At 54.5% G+C, this 19021-nt stretch overlaps 1 protein-coding gene across 1 annotated transcript; it reads left to right on the forward strand.

Annotated features, from left to right (window-relative positions):
- Window positions 1-1150: 1150 nt before the first annotated feature.
- Window positions 1151-4652, forward strand: LOC308050230 (cytochrome P450 2G1-like; the record flags this gene model as incomplete). The annotated part of the gene is made up of 8 exons (XM_080360243.1): window positions 1151-1192; window positions 1252-1414; window positions 1636-1785; window positions 1987-2147; window positions 3198-3339; window positions 3426-3613; window positions 4261-4402; window positions 4471-4652. The coding sequence occupies 8 exons, from the start codon at window positions 1151-1153 to the stop codon at window positions 4650-4652; spliced, it is 1170 nt and encodes a 389-aa protein (XP_080216369.1).
- Between the last annotated feature and the right edge of the window lie 14369 nt (window positions 4653-19021).

Here is a 19021-nt window from a genome sequence, read left to right on the forward strand (position 1 = left end):
CCCCAGGACCCCTCTCATCTTCCAGGACTCCCTGGACCCTCCCCAGCTATCGCCTCATCTCCCTGGGGCTCCCCTGAGATCCACTGTCCTCCGCAGGGCTCCCCTCGATTCCCCAAGGCTGCCAAGTTCTCCCCAGGGCTTGCCTTGGTTCCTCAGGGCTTCTAATACCACCCCAAGGCACCCCAAAATGTGTCTTGGCTCCCCAGAGCTCTCCATTCCCCTCCAGGACTCCCCTACAGGCCTCTGTCAGATTCCATCAGGCTCTGTCGGGCTCTATCAGGCTCTGTCAGGCTTTGTTTGGCCCTGCCAACTTCTGTAAGGCTTTGTCAGGCTCTGCCAGGCTTTTTCAAGCTCTACCAGGCTCTGTCAGGCTTTCTTGGGCTCCACTGGGTCCTGTCAAGCTCTGTCGGGTTTTGTCAAGATCTATCAGGCTCTGTTGGGACCTGTTGAGCTCTGTCGAGATCTGTTGGGCTCTGATGTGCTCTGTCAGGCTGTGCCAGGCTCTGCCAGGCTCTGTTGGCCCCTTTCGAGCTCTACTGTGCGGTGTCCATGGGGTGCCGTGGAGTATCTATGGGGTACTGTGGAGTGTCTATGGGGTGCTGTGGAGTGTCTATGGGGTGCAATGGGGTGTCTATGCGGTGCTGTGGGGGCTGTGGGGTGTGCATGTGGTGCTGTGGGTGCTGTAGGGTGTCTGTGGGATGCTGTGGGTGTCATGGGGGCTGTGGGTACTGTGGGGTGTCCATATGGTCCCCATGGGGTGCTATGGGGTGCTGTGAATGCTGGGAGTCCCTGAGTGGGTCCGGCAGCAGTTGTATGGGAATGGTGCCATGACGGTGATGATGATGGCAGCCTTGGCTCGACATTGGGCCATCAGCACCCGCCAGCCCCGCTGCGGCCAGGCCAGGCCATGCGTCACCGCAGCCTCTTGATGTCACTGGGAGGGACCCTGCTGGTGGGCAGGGAGGCGCAGGGGAAAGCTGTGTCCCCACACCCCTCTGTGACACATTCCTGATGCCTCAGGAGCTTGGGACATGGATGAGGGCCTGGGGACACATGCTAGGGGTGGGGACATGGGGACACAGGGGGACACAGGGGGTTCCTGCAGGTGCTGCTCAAGGTGAGGGGAGCAGGGGGGTTTGAGTGTCACCCGATGTCCCCTCAGCTCAGCCAGACGTACAGCCCCATGTTCCTGGTATGGCTGGGGACATGCAGGCGGGTGGGTGACACGGGTGTCACCTGGTGTGCCCCCAGCTCAGTGAGAAGTACGGCCCTGTGTTCACGGTGTGGCTGGGGACCCGGCGGGTGCTGGTGCTCTGTGGACACGCCGCGGTGCGCGAGGCGCTGGTGGACAACGCCGAGGCCTTCGCCGGGCGTGGGCGCCTGCCCACCGTGGAGAGCACCTTCCACGGCCACGGTGCGCGGGGACACGGGGGGTGGGACTCCAATGGTGGCACACTGACAGTGGTTGGACCCCCGTGATATTCTCCCCGTGCAGGGTGATGACCCACCCAAGGGTGCTACCCACCGCCTATGGGTGCTGACCCCCCTGTCCCCTCCTCATGGGTGCTGCCCCCCCATGTCCCCTCCCCAGGATGCTGTTTCCCCAGGGGTGCTGACCCCCCGTGTCCCCCCCAGGGGTGGTTTTCGCCAACGGGGAGCGCTGGCGGCAGCTGCGCCGCTTCTCGCTCTCGGTGCTGAGGGACTTCGGGATGGGCCGGAAAAGCATCGAGAGCCGCATCCAGGAGGAGGCGCAAGCGCTGCTGAAGGAGCTGCGAGACACCCGGGGTACGGAGGGGTCAGGGTGGGGGACACACACCCCGGGGTGCTGACACCCCCAAAAAATCCTCCTGCCCCCATTCAACTCCCCTGTACCTGCTGAGCTGCACTCAGGTTATGGAGTGGGGCTGAGGGGGTTTGGGGAGGTCTGGGTGGGTGGGGGGTCAACCTTGGGTGCTGACCGCCTCCCCAAAATACCCATTTCCCCAGAGAAGCCGTTTGACCCCACGTACCTGCTGAGCTGCGCTGTGTCCAACATCATCTGCTCCATCGTGTTCGGGAACCGCTTCGACTATCGCGACAGCGAGTTCCTGGAGCTGCTGCGGCTCATGAACGAGAGTTTCCGGGAGATCAGCACCCCCTGGGCGCAGGTGGGGGGGATGATGAAGCTGCAATGGGGGAAGGGGGCAGTGAATTGGGGGGTCTGGACGTGCGATGATGAACCAGAGTTTCCAGGAGCACCCAGTTTCTGGGTGCATGTGGGGTCACGGGGTGCATGGGCTGGGTGGTGGGGGTTGGGGGAGGTTTGATGATGAGCAACAGGTTTTGGGAGCTCAGTACCTTGGGTGCAGGTGCGACCTGGGGGGTGCAAGGGGTGGCTGGGGGGGTTCTGGAGGTGTTATAGGGGTGAAGTGTGTGTGGGGGTGCAATAAGTGGGGGTGTCAGGGGGTGCAATGATGATCAAAAACTTTTTGGGAGCTCAGCACCCCTGGGGGCAGCTGGGACCCCAAGGGGTGGCTGGGAGGTGTCCAGGGAGTGCGGGGAGGTCTGTGTCACGGTGGTGAAGTGGAGGGGCTACAGGGGGGTGCAATGGGGGATTGCTGGGGGGTGCAATGATGATCAAGAGTGTCTGGACATCCCAGTCTCTGGGTGCAGGTGGGACAGGCAGGATTCACGGGGTGCCTGGGGGGTCTGGTGGGTTCTGAGGGAGCAGGGTGGTGTCTGTGGGAGGGCAAATGACATCCCTGTCCCCCCACCAGGTATATGACATGGCAGAAACGCTGATGCAGCGGGTGCAATGACCTTTTGGGAGCTCAGCACCTCTGGGGGGCACCGACACCCTGGGAGGGGGGGTCACCTGCACCCCTTGGGGCCCCTTTGCACCCAGTTTACTTGTGCAAAACTTCAGCTGCTCCTGTGACACGGGGAGATCCCCTCCACCCTGGGGCGCTCCTGTGTGCCTGGGGTGATCTCCTGCACGCCGGGGGAGGCACCTGCAACCCAGCGGGGGTCACGTGCACCATGGGATGCTCCTTTGCACACAGAGTGCTCCTGCTCACCCACGTCCCCTGAGCGCCCTGGGCTGATGCACCCAGAGGTGTTCATGCGCACCCAGCTCACTTGTGCAAAACCTGGGGTGCTCCTGTGCACTATGGGGCGCTCCCTGCACCTCCACATTCCATGTATGTGTGTCCCCCCAGGAAAAGTCAAACCCCTCCTCGGAGTTCACGCTGGAGAACCTGGAGCTCACCACCCTCAACCTCTTCTTTGCCGGCACCGAGACCGTCAGCTCCACCCTACGCTACGGCTTCCTCATGCTCATGAAGCACCCGCACGTGCAGGGTGAGCGGGGCGCATCCCACCCAGCCCCAGCTCACCCGTGGGGACCCTGTCACTCCCTGATACCCATGTCCTGCTCGGCACTGCAGAGAAGGTGCACGAGGAGATCGACCGGGTGATCGGCCGCGATCGGGCGCCCGCTCTGGAGGACCGGGGCCGGATGCCATACACGGATGCCGTGATCCACGAGATCCAGCGCTGCAGCGACCTCATCCCCCTCAACGTCCCCCACTGTGTCACCCGCGACATCGTCTTCCGTGGCTACTTCATCCCCAAGGTGCCGGTGGTGTGCAGAGTTCTCTGCGCACACTGCCTTTCACAAAGCGCTCTCTGCACGCTTCCATGCCTGCACTGCCCCATGCGCCCTTGCTGCATGTGTGCTTCCTTGTGCGCCCTGCCTCGCTTGCACGGCTCCCTGCACACTTGCTGCGTCCCCGTGCACACTTGCTTCTTCACACACTCTGCCTTGTTGGCACTGTCCTGTGCCCATCCCCCGCTAACACGGCTTCGTGTGCACTTGCTGCACATGTGCTGTTCTGTGCATGCTGCCCCATTTGCACAGTTCCATGCAAGTGTGCTGCATGCTCCATGCACGCTTGCTGCATGCACGCTTCCCCGTGCACCCTGCTCCATGCTCACTTGCTGCACATGTGCATCTCTGTGCACACTGCGCTGTGCACACCTGTGCATGAGTGCTGCTCCATGCCTGCTGCTGCACGTACGCTGCTCCATGCACATTTGCTGTATGCATGCTGCTCCATGCATTCCTGCTGCATGCACGTTTCCCTTTGCATGCTGCCCCACGCACACTTGCTGCACGCGTGCTTCTCTATGCACATTTGCTGCACACACACTTCCCTGTGCACACGTGCTGCACACTGCCCTGTGTCCCCCCCCACCGCATGTACCCTCTGACTCCCCCAGGACACCGACGTGTACCCGCTGCTCAGCTCCGTCCTGCACGACCCCTCCGTCTTCAAACACCCCAACGCCTTCGACCCAACGAATTTCCTGGACGAGAGTGGCCGCTTCAAGCGCAATGATGCCTTTGTCCCCTTCTCCTCAGGTAGCCCCGGCACTGAGGGTGGGGGCCCTGCACCCCTGGCTCCCCCTGACCCCCTTGTGTCCCTGCAGGGAAGCGGCTGTGCCTGGGTGAGGGTCTGGCGAGGATGGAGCTGTTCCTGTTCCTCTGCACCATCCTGCAGAACCTGCGACTGCAGCCACTGCAGCCCCCGGAACAGCTGTCGCTGGAACCACTGGTGTTCGGCTTCACCAAAATCCCCCCCTTCTACCAGCTGCGCATGGTGCCGCGCTGACCCCCTCCCACACCGAGACCTCCCCAGGACTGGGAAATCCCTCTGTTATTGGGAACCCCCCAGCACCAGGACCCCCTGGTACAGGGAACCCCGCAGTACTGGGAACCCTTCCTGGTACTGGGACCCCCCCGAGCATTGAGAACCCCTGCATCAGGACCCCCTTGCACCAGGAACCTCCTCCCAGCACTAGGACCCCCACAGCATTGGAATCCCCCTTCAGCATTCAGACCACCCCAGCACCAGGACCTCCTAATATAGGAACCCCCAAGCACTGGGAACCACCCCCTGGGACCTTGACCTCCCCTGGAACCAGGACATCCCCCCAGCATTGCAAACACCCCCAGCACTGGGACCCCACTGGCACCCAGGTCCCCTGGCACAGGGACCTCCCGAGCACCAGGAATCCCTCTTGCACCAGGACCCTGCCCCAGCACTGAGAACCCCCCTGGCCCCGGGATCCCCCAGCATCGGGACCCTCCAGCAGTAGGACCCCCTGACATTTGGAACTCCATCCCAGCACTGAAAACCCCTCTGCACCATTGGGACACCCCCCCACACACAGCAGGAACCCCTCCTGGCACCAGGACCCCCAGTACTGGGACCCCACTCTGATACTGGGACTCACTCCCCAGCATTGGGAACCCCTTTGGCACCAGGACCCCCTCCAAGCATTGAGCCCCCCATAAAGTCTCTTGTGAACTCAGCAACTGTGTCATCACCCGGGGGACACAGGGGACCCTGATCATCATTCGGGGGGACATGGGGTGGGGGGCACAGAACCTGCCTTCCCCAAGAACCCAGTGGGGTGCAGAGCTGTGCAAAACATTGAAGGAACGTGCAAGGCCCTGAGCAAGTGTGCAGGGAGCGTGCAACAAGAGTGCAAAGCCATGCAGAGCCGTGCACAGCCATGCAAAGCCCCCAGCCAAGCACACAGAGCTGTGCAAATACCTGAGCAAGTGTGCAGGGAATGTGCAGAGCTGTGCAAATCCCCAAGTGAGTGTGCAAAGACCCAAGCACTGTGCAGAGCTGTGCAGTTGTGCAAAGCCCCTGTGAGTGTGCAAAGCCATGCAGAGTTGTGCAGAGCTGTGCAAAGCCCCAAGCTGAGCATGCAGAGCCGTGCAAAGCCCTGAGTGTGCAGATCTGTGCAAAGCCCAAAGTGAGTGTGCAAAGTCATGCGTATCCATGCAAAGCCCCGAGTGAGCGTGCACAGAGCATTCAAATCCTCAAACGAGTGTGCAAAACCCCAAGTGAGTGTGCAAACTGTGCAAAGCCCTGAGAGGGTGTACGCAGAACGTACCCCCGAAACCCAGAGTGTCCCCACCCTCTTCCCCCTCGGCTTCATCCCACTTGTTAGCTCCGTCCTCATTAGTCAACCCCAATTAATCCCTGATGCTTGATTGCACAATGTCCTGGACTATTAGTCACCCAACACATGTGGTGATTAATCATTATTAATCATTAATTCCACAACATTCTCAATTAACAATCAATAACTGCATGATGAGCTTTGTTATCAACTATTAATTGCCTGATGCTCTTCATTAGTGCTCATTAATTTTCTACACATCATTGATTATGGATCACCCAACATGCTTCATCGTTAATTACTGCCTGCATCAGTTCTGATTAATTGCAAGGTGTGCTTAATTAGTGGTAATTGATCATCTGACATGCTTCATCATCAATTATTGACAGCGCTGTGTTTAATTATTGACAATTGTGCTGCTAATTGCACCATGTCCTTTGCCCTTGCGTATCAATTTCTGGTTAACCATTGTTTACCCCAGTTAATCATGGGGGGCAGGGTTAATGACTGACCACAGGATCACAGGGTAAGAGAAGTGGGAGCCAGAGAGATGGAGCTAATAACAGCATGGATTCCCCCTTCACCCCTGCCCCAACTTCCCCCAACCAAGCCAACACTCAAAAGGTGTGGACTTGGGGGAAAGTAGCACAAGAACTGACAGATTATAATAGGAAATATAGCAGAGTAAAAATCCTAGAAGAAAGGTCGAGAGGAATTAATCATATTGAAGTCAAGAATCTGCCCCTCTATACCAGTACTGCTGCTGCTATTGTTGCCCCAAGAAAGGAGCATCCATACATTAAAACAGGAAAGGGAGAACAGCCTACGGTCCAACAACAATGACGGGTTTTGGGAATTAAAAAGGGAGTTTCCAGAGATATAATGGAAGGCTTACCCCTTGATAAATGTAGTAAACTAGTATCAAGGTGGCAAAATCCAAAAGAAGCCTCACAGAGCATGAAAGAAGTCCTACCTGTTATAGCTTCAGCTCCCTCCCCTACCAAGGTTGAAAGTCTCTCCCAGAAACAGGAAAACTAGAACCTCTTTTCCCTAGTAGTGGACGGGGGAATGGAGGATGGATTTATATCTGACAGCTCACATATACCAGAGGTGGAGATTTATTAATCATTGCTATAGTGGGTCCTAAGCGTGCACCTGTAACCTTTTTGATCGACACCGGTGCACAGATTTCTGCTCTAAGCGAAGTAGATGCTGAAAGGTGTGGAGTTTTTCCCTTGAGGTGATGTCTTTGCATCCTTAATGCTTTAGGGTCAGCAGAAGTTATGGAAGTTGCTTGGGTAAAATTGTTATTGCCGGGGAATGAGAACACAGTCACTATCAAGATGGTGATTGGAGACATTCCAAACAGTTTGCTAGGTATGGACACCCTCAATGGGAAACAGGGGAAGGATTCAAAAGGATTGTTGTGGACTTTTGGAATGCCACAGTTACATCTCAGACTATTGCAAACTGCACTGGCACTCCCATATAGCCAGGTCACAAACGTGAAACAATATCCTCTTCCCCTGGGTGCCAAAGAAGGTATTAAACGGGTTATACAAGAAATATGAGAACAAGGAGTGGTAGTAAATACCCATTCTCCTTTTAACTCTCCAGTGTGGCCATTTAGAAAATGCAATGGGACGTGGCGACTTACAATAGATTTTTGGCGGCTCAGTGCCAACACTGATCCTTTAACTGCTGCGGTCCCCAATCTGTCTGAACTGGTAACCATGATACAGGAAGAAGAAGCTCATCCAATCATGGCAACAACAGATGTTAAAGACATGGGTTCTATGATACCATCGCAACCAGAAGACAGAGAGCGTTTTGCTTTCACCTGGGAAGGATGACAATCCACTTTCACCCGACTTCCCTAGGGGTACAAACATTCTCCCACATTAGCTCATCACACTTTAGCCCAAGAGCTACAAAAAACACCCAAACCCAAAAGCATAGCTGTTTATCAGTACATTGATTATATTCTTGTGGGAGGAAATGAAACAGCAGAAGTGGGGGCAACCCAACAGGATATAATTTCACATTTAAAAAATCTGGGTTTGCAAATTCCCCTCAAAAAGGTCCAAAAGCCCTCACAGAAGTAAAATTCCTGGGAATCTGGTGGAAAGGAGGAATGACTCGCATCCCGCCAGACACCCTTGCTTCCTTGGATCGGATCAAAATGCCTGAGTCAAAAAAGGATTGGCAGCATGTTTTAGGGTTGTTGGTTTTTTGGAGGAAACACATCCCAGCCTTTTCCATCATCGCTAGACCTCTTTATGACTTGCTAAAGAGGGGGTCAAATGCTTCTTCTCAGGAAGAAGCAACGCGACTACTAATTTGTGAAGCAACAGCTCACCAAGCCCTTGGTCCTATTCACCCTACAGACCCTTTTCAGGTTGAATGGGGGTTTGCTTTATCAGGCTTGTCAGTTCACATATGGCAGAGAGGTCCTAAAGGTCCAACCTGACCTGGGGGATTTTTCTCCTGGGGTTTTAGGGATGCCGAGAAGAGATACACTACTTGGGAGAAAGGTGTGTTTGTTGTTAGCCTGGCTCTGGTAGAAGCAGAGAAGATTGCACAACAGCAGCCTATCGTATTAAGAGGCCCATTTAAAGTCATAAAAATATTCACTTCTGGGACCCCTCCTCCTGATGGGGTGGCCCAAAAGGCCTCAGTGTGGAAGTGTCATGCTCAGATTGAACACTATTGTAGCATTTTCTCAGTATCTGAAGGAGCTTTAAAAAATCTAGCTATACAAGAAATGGAGAGCTTAAACAATGACCAAGATAAACCTGCCTCAGTAACCCAAGTCGCAACTCCCTTTTCTCATGATCAGTGAGTTAGTGCTTGGTTTACTGGTGCTTCTGCTAAAAGAGAAGGAAAGGTGTGGAAATACAGGGCAGCAGCACTCCATACCTCTTCTGATGAACAGATTATAACAGAGGGAGAGGGTAGTGCACAAGTAGGTAAATTAATTGCAGTATGGAGCAACAGCTAAAAGACAATTCAGCTTTTCCTGCCTGAAGCTCAAAGCAGAGTGAGAGCTGAGAGGCTCTGAATGAGCAAAGAGTGAGAGGAGGAAGAACCTCTGGTGAGCAATGGAAAGTGCAAATGTCCAGACAGGCTTCTGAAGAGATGAGTTCAGACACGGTGGGTTGAATAAAGACAGGTAGGAACTCCTGGATGTTTAGGGAGATTAAATACACAGTATCATAGACAGAGTCATGGAAATACAAGCACAGGGTAACTACAACATTTCTTCTCCCGCAATTCACACATATTGTGAAAATCCGTATTTGGGCAGGATAGAAATTCCTGGATATTTTATTTAAAATATTGAATCATTTCAGCTGATGAGTAAGTTGTGGTTTTGTTTGTTGGTTCGTTCTTTGAAGAACTGAGAGCAGTTCTCATGCTTTCAGGCAGAGCTCCATGCCCTGACCACAAGCCCCCACTGCAAAGCTCCAGAGGCCCCTGTGTAACTGAGGTATCTGCCTGGGACTGGCAGGTATCAGAGAAGATTCTCAGACCCATGTTGCTTCCGTCATGTACATCTGGTCTTCAACACTTGTACACGTATTTAGATAAGTCTCAAGGGTGTAGTGACAGAGGAAGGTACAGAAAGAGCACTTAGAATAAGTGACAGGAGAATTCTCCCACTGATGCTGATGCAGAATGTCCCCTAAGGAGGTGTGGACAGGAAGGAGAAGCAGTCTGCCTGAGGTCCATCACTGTATGGAGAACCTGCTGCTCTCCTCCCCAAACCCACCAAGTCTCTCTGTCCACTTGGCTGTGTTAGTGGAAAATATACATATGGATATGACACATATAAGGTTTAGATCCCTCCCAGAGATCTCCTCATCTCCCCAGTTAGCCCAGAAAGAGACAAACACACACACACAAGTGGGTCTGGGATGGACTGTTCTTGAGCTTCAAGATCACAGAATCATAGAATATCTTGAGTTAGAAGATGCCATAAGGATTAATGAGTCCAGCTCCCCACTGCTCGCACAACTACATAACACTAAACCATAAGACAAAGAGCATCATTCAGACACTCCTTGAGCTCCGACAGGCTGGGAGCTGTGACCACTTCCCTGGGCAGCCTGTCCCAGTGACCGACCACCCTCCAGTGAAGAACCTTCTCCTAATGTCCAGTCTGAACTTCCCTGGCACAGCCTCATTCCATTTCCACCTGTCCTGCTCTCACTGGTCACCAGAGATAGGACATGGGCCCCTCACCTCTGCTGCCTCTCTGAGGAAGGTGCAGGCTGGGATGAGGCCAGTCCTGCTTTTGGTTAGAACAAGACTAATTCTCTTTTAGTGAATTTTCCTTTCAGCTTAAGTCACTTCATTTTTCTGAAGTTGGCTGCATGTTTGTCAAACACTGTCTGCTCCAGAGCCCTTCATCCTAAGAAGGACGTTGAGGTACTAGAGAGAGTGCAGAGGAGGTTTAGATTATATGTTAGGAAAAAAATTCTTCACAGGTTGTCAGGCATTGGAACAGGCTGCCCAGGGAAGTGCTGGAGTCACCATCCCTGAAGGTGTTTAAAAGGCATTTAGATGCGGTTCTTAGGGACACGGGTTAGTGCTGGAGTTAGGTTAGGTTATGGTTGGACTTGATGGTCCTGAGGGTCTCTGCCAACAAAAATGATTCTATGATTCTAAGTGAGGGGGGTGGTGAGCAGAACCGCTACCCTGGCCTTCCCAAGGGCAGTGGGACCTGTTCAGAAGGCTGGTTGGCAGAGTTCCCTGGGAGACAGTCCTGAAGGACTAAGCGGTCCAGGAAAGCTGGTCTCTGTTCAAAGAGGTGATCTCAGGAGCAGCTGTATCGGGAGGCGAGTCGGCGGGGAAGAAGGCCGGCCTGGCTGAATAGAGCTGCAGCTAGAACTCAGGAGTGAAAATAGGATTTACAGTGTTTGGAAGGAGGGTCAGGCTACAATAGAGGAATACAGGAATTCTGTGAGGTTATGCAGGGAGAAAATGAGAAGGGCCAAAGACCGACGAGAGTTGATCCTGGCCATGGCTGTGAAAGGCCACAAGAAATGTTTCTGTAAATATATTAGCAACAAGAGGAGAGCCAAAGAGAATCTCCACACCCTGATGGATGCAGAGGGAAACATAGTGACAGAAGATGAGGCAAAGGCTGAGGTACTCAATGTGGTTTTGCTTCAGTCTTTAATAGTCAGACCAGTTGTGCTCCAGGTACCCAGCCCCTGAGCCAGAAGGCACGGGTGGGGAGCAGAATGAAACCCCAATAATCCAAGGGGAAATTGTTGGTGACCTGCTACACCACTTGGGCAGCCACGAGTCTATGGGGCCAGACGGGATCCACCCAAGGGTGCTGAGGGAGCTGGCGGAGGTGATCGCTGAACCACTTTCCTTTATCTATCAGCAATCTTGGCTAACTGGGGAGGTCCCAGTTGACTGGAAGCTGGCTAACATCACACCCATCTACAAGAAGGATTGGAAGGAGGATCTGGGGAACTACAGACCTGTCAGTCTATCCTTGGTGCTGGGCAAGGTCATGGAGCAGGTGATCTTGATCACATGGCACTTACCAGAGAACCAAATGATCAGGCCCAGTCAGCATGGGTTTATGAAAGGCAGGTCCTGCCTGACCAACCTGATCTCTGTCTATGACGCGGTGACCCACCCAGTAGATGAGTGAAAGGCTGTGAATGTTGTGTACTTAGACTTCAGTGAAGCCTTTGGCACCGTATCCCACAGCATCTCCTGGAGAAGCTGCAGCTCATGGCCTGGATGGTGTATCTGCAATGGGTAAAGAACTGGCTGGAGGGCCGGGCCCAAAGAGTTGTGGTGAACGGAGCCAAGTCGTTTAGGCACCGGTCATGACTAGTGGTCCCCAGGGCTCAGTATTGGGGCCAGTTCTGTTTAATCTCTTTATGAATTCTCTAGGTGAGGGGACTGAGTACAGACTCAGTAAATTTGCAGATGACATCAAATTGGGTGGGAGCGTTGATCTGCTGGAGGGTGGAAAGGCCATACAGAGGGATCTGGACCAGCTGGATCATTTGGCTGAGGCCAGCTGTCTGAGGTTTAACAAGACCAAGTGCTGGGTCCTGCACTTGGGTCACAACAATCCCATGCATGCTCCAGGCTCAGGGAAGAGTGGCTGGAAAGCTGGTGGAAAAGGACCTGGGGTTGTTGGTAAACAGCAGCTCAATATAAGTCAGCATGTGCTCAGGTGGCCAAAAAGGCCAACAGCATCCTGGCTTGTATCAGAAAGAGTGTGGCCAGCAGGTCCAGGGCAGTGATCGTCCCCTGTGCTGGGCACTGGTGAGGCTGCATCTTGAATCCAGGGGTCAGTTCTGGCACCTCGCATCAAGACAGGTCCTGCTTGACCAACCTGATCTCTGTCTATGACATGGTGACCCACCCAGTAGATGAGGGAAAGGCTGTGAAAATTGTGTCCTTAGACTTCAGTAAAGCCTTTGGCACCGTATCCCACAGCATCTCCTGGAGAAGCTGCAGCTCATGGCCTAAATGGTGTATCTGCGATGGGTAGAGAACTGGCTGGGGGGCCAGGCCCAATGAGTTGTAGTGAATGGAGCCAAATGCAGTTGGTGGCCGGTCACAAGTTGGTGCTGCCAGGGCTCAGTACTGAGACCTGTTCTGTTTAATATCTTTAGAATGATGTGGATGAAGGGACTGAGTGCAGCCTCAGTAAGTTTGCAGATGACACGAAGTTGGGTGGGAGCGTTGATCTGCTGGAGGGTGGAAAGGCCATACAGAGGGATCTGGACCAGCTGGATCATTTGGCTGAGGCCAGTTGTATTTGGTTTATCAAAGTCCAAGTGCCAGGTCGTGTACTTGGATCACAACAACCCCATGAATGCTCCAGGCTCAGGGAAAAGGGGCTGGAAAGCTGCCTGGTGGAAAAAGACCTGGGGTTGTTGGTAAACAGCAGCTCAATATGAGCCAGTGTGTGCCCAGATGGCCAAAAAGGCCACCAGCATACTGACGAGACCGCGACTTGAATCCTGGTGTCAGTTTTGAGCCCCTCACACCATGAAAGCCCTTGAGGTGCTGGAGCAAGTTCAGAGAAGGGAACGGAGCTGGTGAGGGGCTGGAGCACAAGTGTGATGGAGCGGCTGAGGGACCTGGGGGTTCAGCTGGAGAACAGGAGCTGAGGGGAGACCTTCTGATCTCTGACCTGCCTGAAAGGAGCTTGGAGCCAGGGGGGTCGGGCTCTGCTCCCCAGGAACAAGCACCAGGAGCAGAGGAAACGGCCTCAAGTTGCGCCAGGGGAGGTTTAGGTTGGATATTAAGAGACATTTCTCCAAGGAAAAGGTTGTGAAGCAGTGGAACAGGCTGCCCAGGGCAGTGGTGGAGTCACCATGCCTGGAGGGGTTAAAAGGCATTTAGACGAGGTTCATAAGGACATGGTTTAGTGCTAGAGTTAGGTTATGGTTGGACTCGATGATCCTGAGGGTCTTTTCCAGCCAAAATGATTCTATGATTCTATTGCCGAATCAAATTCAGGGCAGTTATTCCCTTTAATGCCAGTTACAGGCCTGCAGTGTTACACGAGGTGCCAAGGCTCTCACACACAGATAATGCATTTGGCAGGCACAGCCAGGACAAGCTGCAGTCTGTGCTGTTTGACATCCCTGCAGTAACTGCCAAGGCGTGGTGGGACAAGTCCCACAGCCTGGGGTGCCGCAGTGGCTGGGTGCAGGCTTTTCAGGAGGGACGGGCTGCAAGGATGAGTAGTGGGATTCCCGCAAAGTGAAGAGGTTGCTTGGATGTGTGGAGCTCCTTTATGTGGAAGTGACAAGCTGGGTTTGCCCTTGGGAGTGAGGGCACCAATGACACGGCCCTGGGGCGGTGGGGGTACACGGTCATGCCCCGCAGCAGTCCTGTGCCACAGCCAGTGGGGCATGGCCGTCAGGGAGAGGCACCAGGGTACGGAGGAGAAAGCAGCACTGCCAGGGAAATTGGAAATCATTTCCTTTTTCTTGAATAAACTCTTGATGGAACCTGCTACTGCTGACGTTGCAGTGACCTCCTGAAGTGCTGATCAGAGTCCTGGAGGCCGGGGCCCCTTTTATTTGGGGGGCACTGGGGGCTCCCCGGGCAAGCGGTCCCTGCCCTGGCCAGAAGTGGAGAGACTGCGGCTGCAGCAGTGCAGGAAGAGTCCAGACCTTGAGGAACTTGGGGTTCCACCATCAGGAATCTCTTAACTTTTACAAGGAACCGTGGCCAGTTTTGCATTGGGGCAGGAGAATAACCCCGTCCATCAGGACCTGACACGCTGAGCAGTGACCCTGAGGAGAAGGGCCTGGGCACTACAAGGTCCCCACACCAGCCCGTGGTGCACGCTCACCATGAACAAGGCAGCTGCACACGGGGCTGCATGAGGAGGAGCGTGGGGACCCAGACACCTGCAGTTCTCATCCCATTCGGTTCAGCACTGGTGTAACCCACACACACGGGTGTGTGCCAGTGTGCGCCTTCCCAGTCTGGAGCAGCAGGGAGGAACTGGAGAGTGCAGGGCTGTGCCAAGGCAGGTTCAGCACCTTGTGCACATGGTGTGGGGTGCTGAGGGACCTGGGCTGCTTTGGCCCAGCAGCGCTGGGGAGGCTGCAGCAGTGCAGGAGTAGCCTGAGAGTGCTCCAAGGGTGGTTTCAGAGGTGGTGGAGGTTTCTGCATAGTGGGAAAGAGCTTGAGAAAGAAATAATGTCCCAAAGTGCAGCTGGGGAGGTCCAGGCTGGACATGATCAGAAAGGAATGTGAAGGAAGGGCAGTGCTGTGGTGGAGCAGGTCAGCAGAGGGAGTCTGCATCAGCCCAAGGCTTTGTGCTTCAAGGAGCAGCTGGGGAGGATGGAGAGAGCTCAGCAAAGGAAGGAAGATGCTCAGACAAGAGCAAGGTGGGGCAGCAGGGGGGATGTCTGCAGCCTGCAGGGACAGAGGTGCAGGGGATGCCACAGCACAGGACAAGCTGTTGTGGAGATGATCACGGGATGGAAAGAGGCTGAAAGTCCCACCAGCCATGAGCTCCTTCTCCCCTTGGCTATGGCTGTTGTCTGCACCTCTGATGCCTGTGAGGAGACACCTTGTCCTTGCAGCACGGGGCCCTCATGGCCTCCTTGTCCCCAGGCAGGAACCTGGGAGGTGTGGGACCATAGTCCTGCCCTTGGCCTTGCACAGCCCCACATCACACTGTCCCAGGAAGGGCCCTGGGCAACGTGGGAGGGACAGGATCTGCCTTCCCAGGGCTGGTGGTCAGGGCTTGGCCCTTTGGTTAAGGAAACACATTCAGGTTTACTGAGCATCAGAGAGACCTTCACCTTGCTTTTACTGACCGGTCATCTCTAACCAGACCCTGGGGTCAGCTCCCCCAAAGTGTTCCTCTGCAGGACCCATTAACATTACAAGAAGCTTTGGGGTTTGAATCTGACTTTGACTTCTTGAGACGTTTCTTCAACTTCCTCCAGGGTCTGAGGTCCATGGACTCAGCACCAAACCCACCAGAGGGGTCATTATAGCGCCTTGTGCTGCTCCTGTGCTGTGAGCTGGGCTGGGCTCCTGGGACACAGGGAGCTCATGGCAGCGGCAGCGCTGCAGAGAGACAGCTCTGCCCAGGAGCAGCTCCTCTGCACACGCAGCAGGGCTGAGGGCTCTGCCTGGGGAGCTCAGGAGGCGAGCAAGGCAGAGAGAGATTAAAGGTGGTCAGGAATGAGGGATGACTGAGAGCTCACTGTAGGTGAAACCTTTGCAGCCCTTGCCATGGTAAGTCTCTGGTGCAGGGCAGTGCAGCTGCAGCTCCTGGAGGCATCTCCTGAAACTGGCGCAGGCACAGCGTGTGGGATCTGTAAGGACGGGGCTCTTGTCAGGCCATGTTGAACAGCTGTGAAGCCGGGTGAGCACCCAGGGGTCCCAGGGCTGTGCCGGGCAGGGACTCTGCCGCCTGCCAGGGTCAGCGCTCAGCCTGCCCGGGAGAGCCCAACAGCACTGAGGGGAGAAGCAGTTGGGGGAAGGAGTGACCTCTATGAGGCCAGGAAAGATGTTTCTGCTGTGGAGAGGGTGCTGTGTGGGTCAGCACTGCTCACAGCTCCAGATCACATCCAGGATTTTTCAAGTGGATGCCTCAAGGACAAGATCATGCAAGGATTAGCAGACAGATAAGGAGCTTTCCTGAGCCTGTCTTTTCAGTTTCCTCTCCCAAGGGTTGGGAGGTGCAGGAAAGGATAGAATGAAAATGAGCTCTCATGCTTAAATAAGTCACTGAGACTCCTGAACTGCAACTGTGAGTGATCAGTACATCTGCCAGAAGGCTCATGACATCCCTTCCCCACCCCTCTGCCTGTGCACAGCACCTGCATCACCTTGGCTGGACCCGTCAGCCTTCGTCTGACCTGTCCTGTTTTCCAGCCTGCAGACAGGAAGATGCCCCCAGGCAGTGCCCTGTGAACAGGCAGGATCTGTAGGGCCAGGGGGAGGGCACAGAGGGTGGGATGGTTTGTGAGCACTGACAGGGAACAGACATGGACAGGGAAACACCTCCCAGGGGGAGAATCTCCAACAGAAGGGATGTGATATTGGAAAGAGAGGAAACTCAAACCAGAAATGCTGTTGGAGGGAGAATTCAGAAATCTCCGTATGATGCCCTGCACTGCAGATCCCTCCTGTGAGCAGCCCCCTGGCCTCCTCCCCCACCCAGCAAAGCCTCTGCCCTCAGGGCCGGGGGCTCCAAGGCATGAAGCAGCTCCTGTGCAGCCAGAGCTCCAGTTCCTCTGCAGAGCACAGGGGCTGAGAGCAGCTGCCCGGCACTGTTGGTGTCTGGGAGGTGGCTGCACAGCTGGGGAAGGGTGACGCTGTCTGAGTGCCCGGCTGCCTCTGCCCTGGCCTCTCTCACACCCACCCTCACCGCATTTTCCTTCTTGCTCCCCTGCTCTGGGTCACTGCTGTTGGGATCTTGTTCTTGCTGTCAGGCTCTCTGGGGATGGCAGTTTCAGCTGCAGAGTCACAGCCTGATCTTGTGGGTCCTTTCCTGCAGGTGTGTCCATGGGCACACGTGTCCCAGCTTTGCTCTGACCTGTGGGCTGTGGGCAATGCAGTCTGTGGGGCTGGGGACTGAGCCGAGTCTCCCTGAATCAAATGCCATCATTAGGACTCTTGGCTGTCTCCTTGAGGTTTCCTTCCTTCCCTCCAGGCTGCAAACCTGTCCTACAGCATCCTTGTGTTATCTGAAAGCCCCATGGAGAAGCACAGAGCTGCTGCAACAGAGAAAATGCTGTTGGGTTTGTGAAACGAACTGTGTATGTTTTGGGGCTAAATGTGGGGTGCTGAGACCTTAGGAAAGGGTGAGACATGTCATGGTCTGAGGTGGATCCCTCTGCTCTCAGCAGTTCCCAGTGGCTTTTCAGGGTAATATGGGAGTGTGATCAGCCCCCATCTCAGAAAGGTGCCAGCCCAGGGCAGCTGGAGCAGGACAGAGGGACAGAGCAGCTGCCCTCACTCTGCACTGACCCACAGGCACCCTCTGGTCTCGCAGGACTCGTTCTGTTCTCCCTGAGGGCAACAGAAATACTGATGGCTTCTGACACCCAAGAACACTCTGCAGTGAATATGGGGGGAGGTGTAAAGGAACCTGGAACTCCTACGCTGCCTTCACCATCTCTGTTCGTTATCATTGTGAAAGCAAGTGCTGACAGCCCTTCGGTATTAGCAGAACCAGGACAGTCCCCCTATTCTGTGGCCCCACTTTCGCAGATCTGGGCTGACTTATCAACGGCCCATGGGCAGAGGCCCTGCTCTTGGTTGCACATCTTCCAGCCCCAAGCAGGGCTGCAGCCACAGTGCTGAAGAAAAGTTCTCCTAGAAAAACAAAAGAGTGTCCGTGTGTGACAGGGGAGGGTGGGGTTGTGGTTGATGTAACCTAGGAAGAAAAGGAAAGTGGGTTTGTAACTGATTTTACCATGGGTGTGCTCAACGTGCCACACACCACTATGATCTTTGTCTTACCCATTGTCCCCTGGACTGAGTATTTGGGTCCAAGGCTGGTGAACTGGGCCGTGATGAGGCCCCGTGGGCGATGAGGTCTCCAAGTGCCCACGAAAGCTCCGTCCATGTTGGGAGCTGCTTCAAAAGCCTGAGGAAGAAGCAGAATTGTGTCTTGGTTTGTGTCTTAGTAGTTCTGAATTACTGTTCAAATGATTGTGCTGTACATTACTAGTGAACCTTGCCATAGAACTTTGTTAAGTCACACTTTTCTGACATCATATTAAAACCACTTTGGTTAATATCTTTGACAGTGGTTCTTTAAATGATCTCAGTCACCTGTTGGTGACATCTTGGTCCTGTACCAAGTGATTCCTGTCTCACCCAAGAATACAAACACTCTTGTTAGAAGAACAGATTTTATGATGAGGGTCCAGAGCAGTTGTGGATTCCCCACCACTGGATTTGTTCAAAGCCTGGGGATGCAAATCCCACTGGTCACAGGGGAGCTCATGGCCAATGCTGAACCATGGCAGGGAAGCAGGAGTCTCAGGACTTCATCTGTCTCAGCCGCGGCAGTCGAAAGGGATGAGGACGACAATGTCTGCATCTGCTTCATCTCTGCGGCACAGAGCGTGGCGAGCAGTGAGGGCAGCCAGAGATCTGGCAAGAGAGGTTGTGGTGGCAGCAGCCAGAGGACCCTGGGGACAGCCTGGGATCGTCCTGGAAATGCTCTGTGACATCGGGAAGCTGTGCGATGGCATCAGCTGGTGATGCGGGACTGGGGACGTCCAGCCTGCAGGGCCAGACCTTCCTGAGATCTGCTTGTCCTGTCTCCATGTGTATTTTCAGGGTGCACATGAGACAGATTTTGAACATCAGCAGAGACTGGGGGAGCTTTCCAAAGCACCTGGTTTTTACACTGTCTTTACACTCAGTGACAGAGGTGACAAGTGACACAGCGGTCACACAGCACCGCTGGGTACCAGAGGCTTTGCCTGCTGAGGCAAACTAGTATTTCCAGATTCGTTACTCTAAGACTGTTGGAGGGGGATTTGGGCTTCAATAGCAGAAGCATTTCCACTACAGAACC

Source organism: Nesoenas mayeri (assembly GCF_963082525.1).
Source record: "Nesoenas mayeri genome assembly, chromosome: 27".
Classification (NCBI taxonomy): Eukaryota; Metazoa; Chordata; class Aves; order Columbiformes; family Columbidae; genus Nesoenas; species Nesoenas mayeri.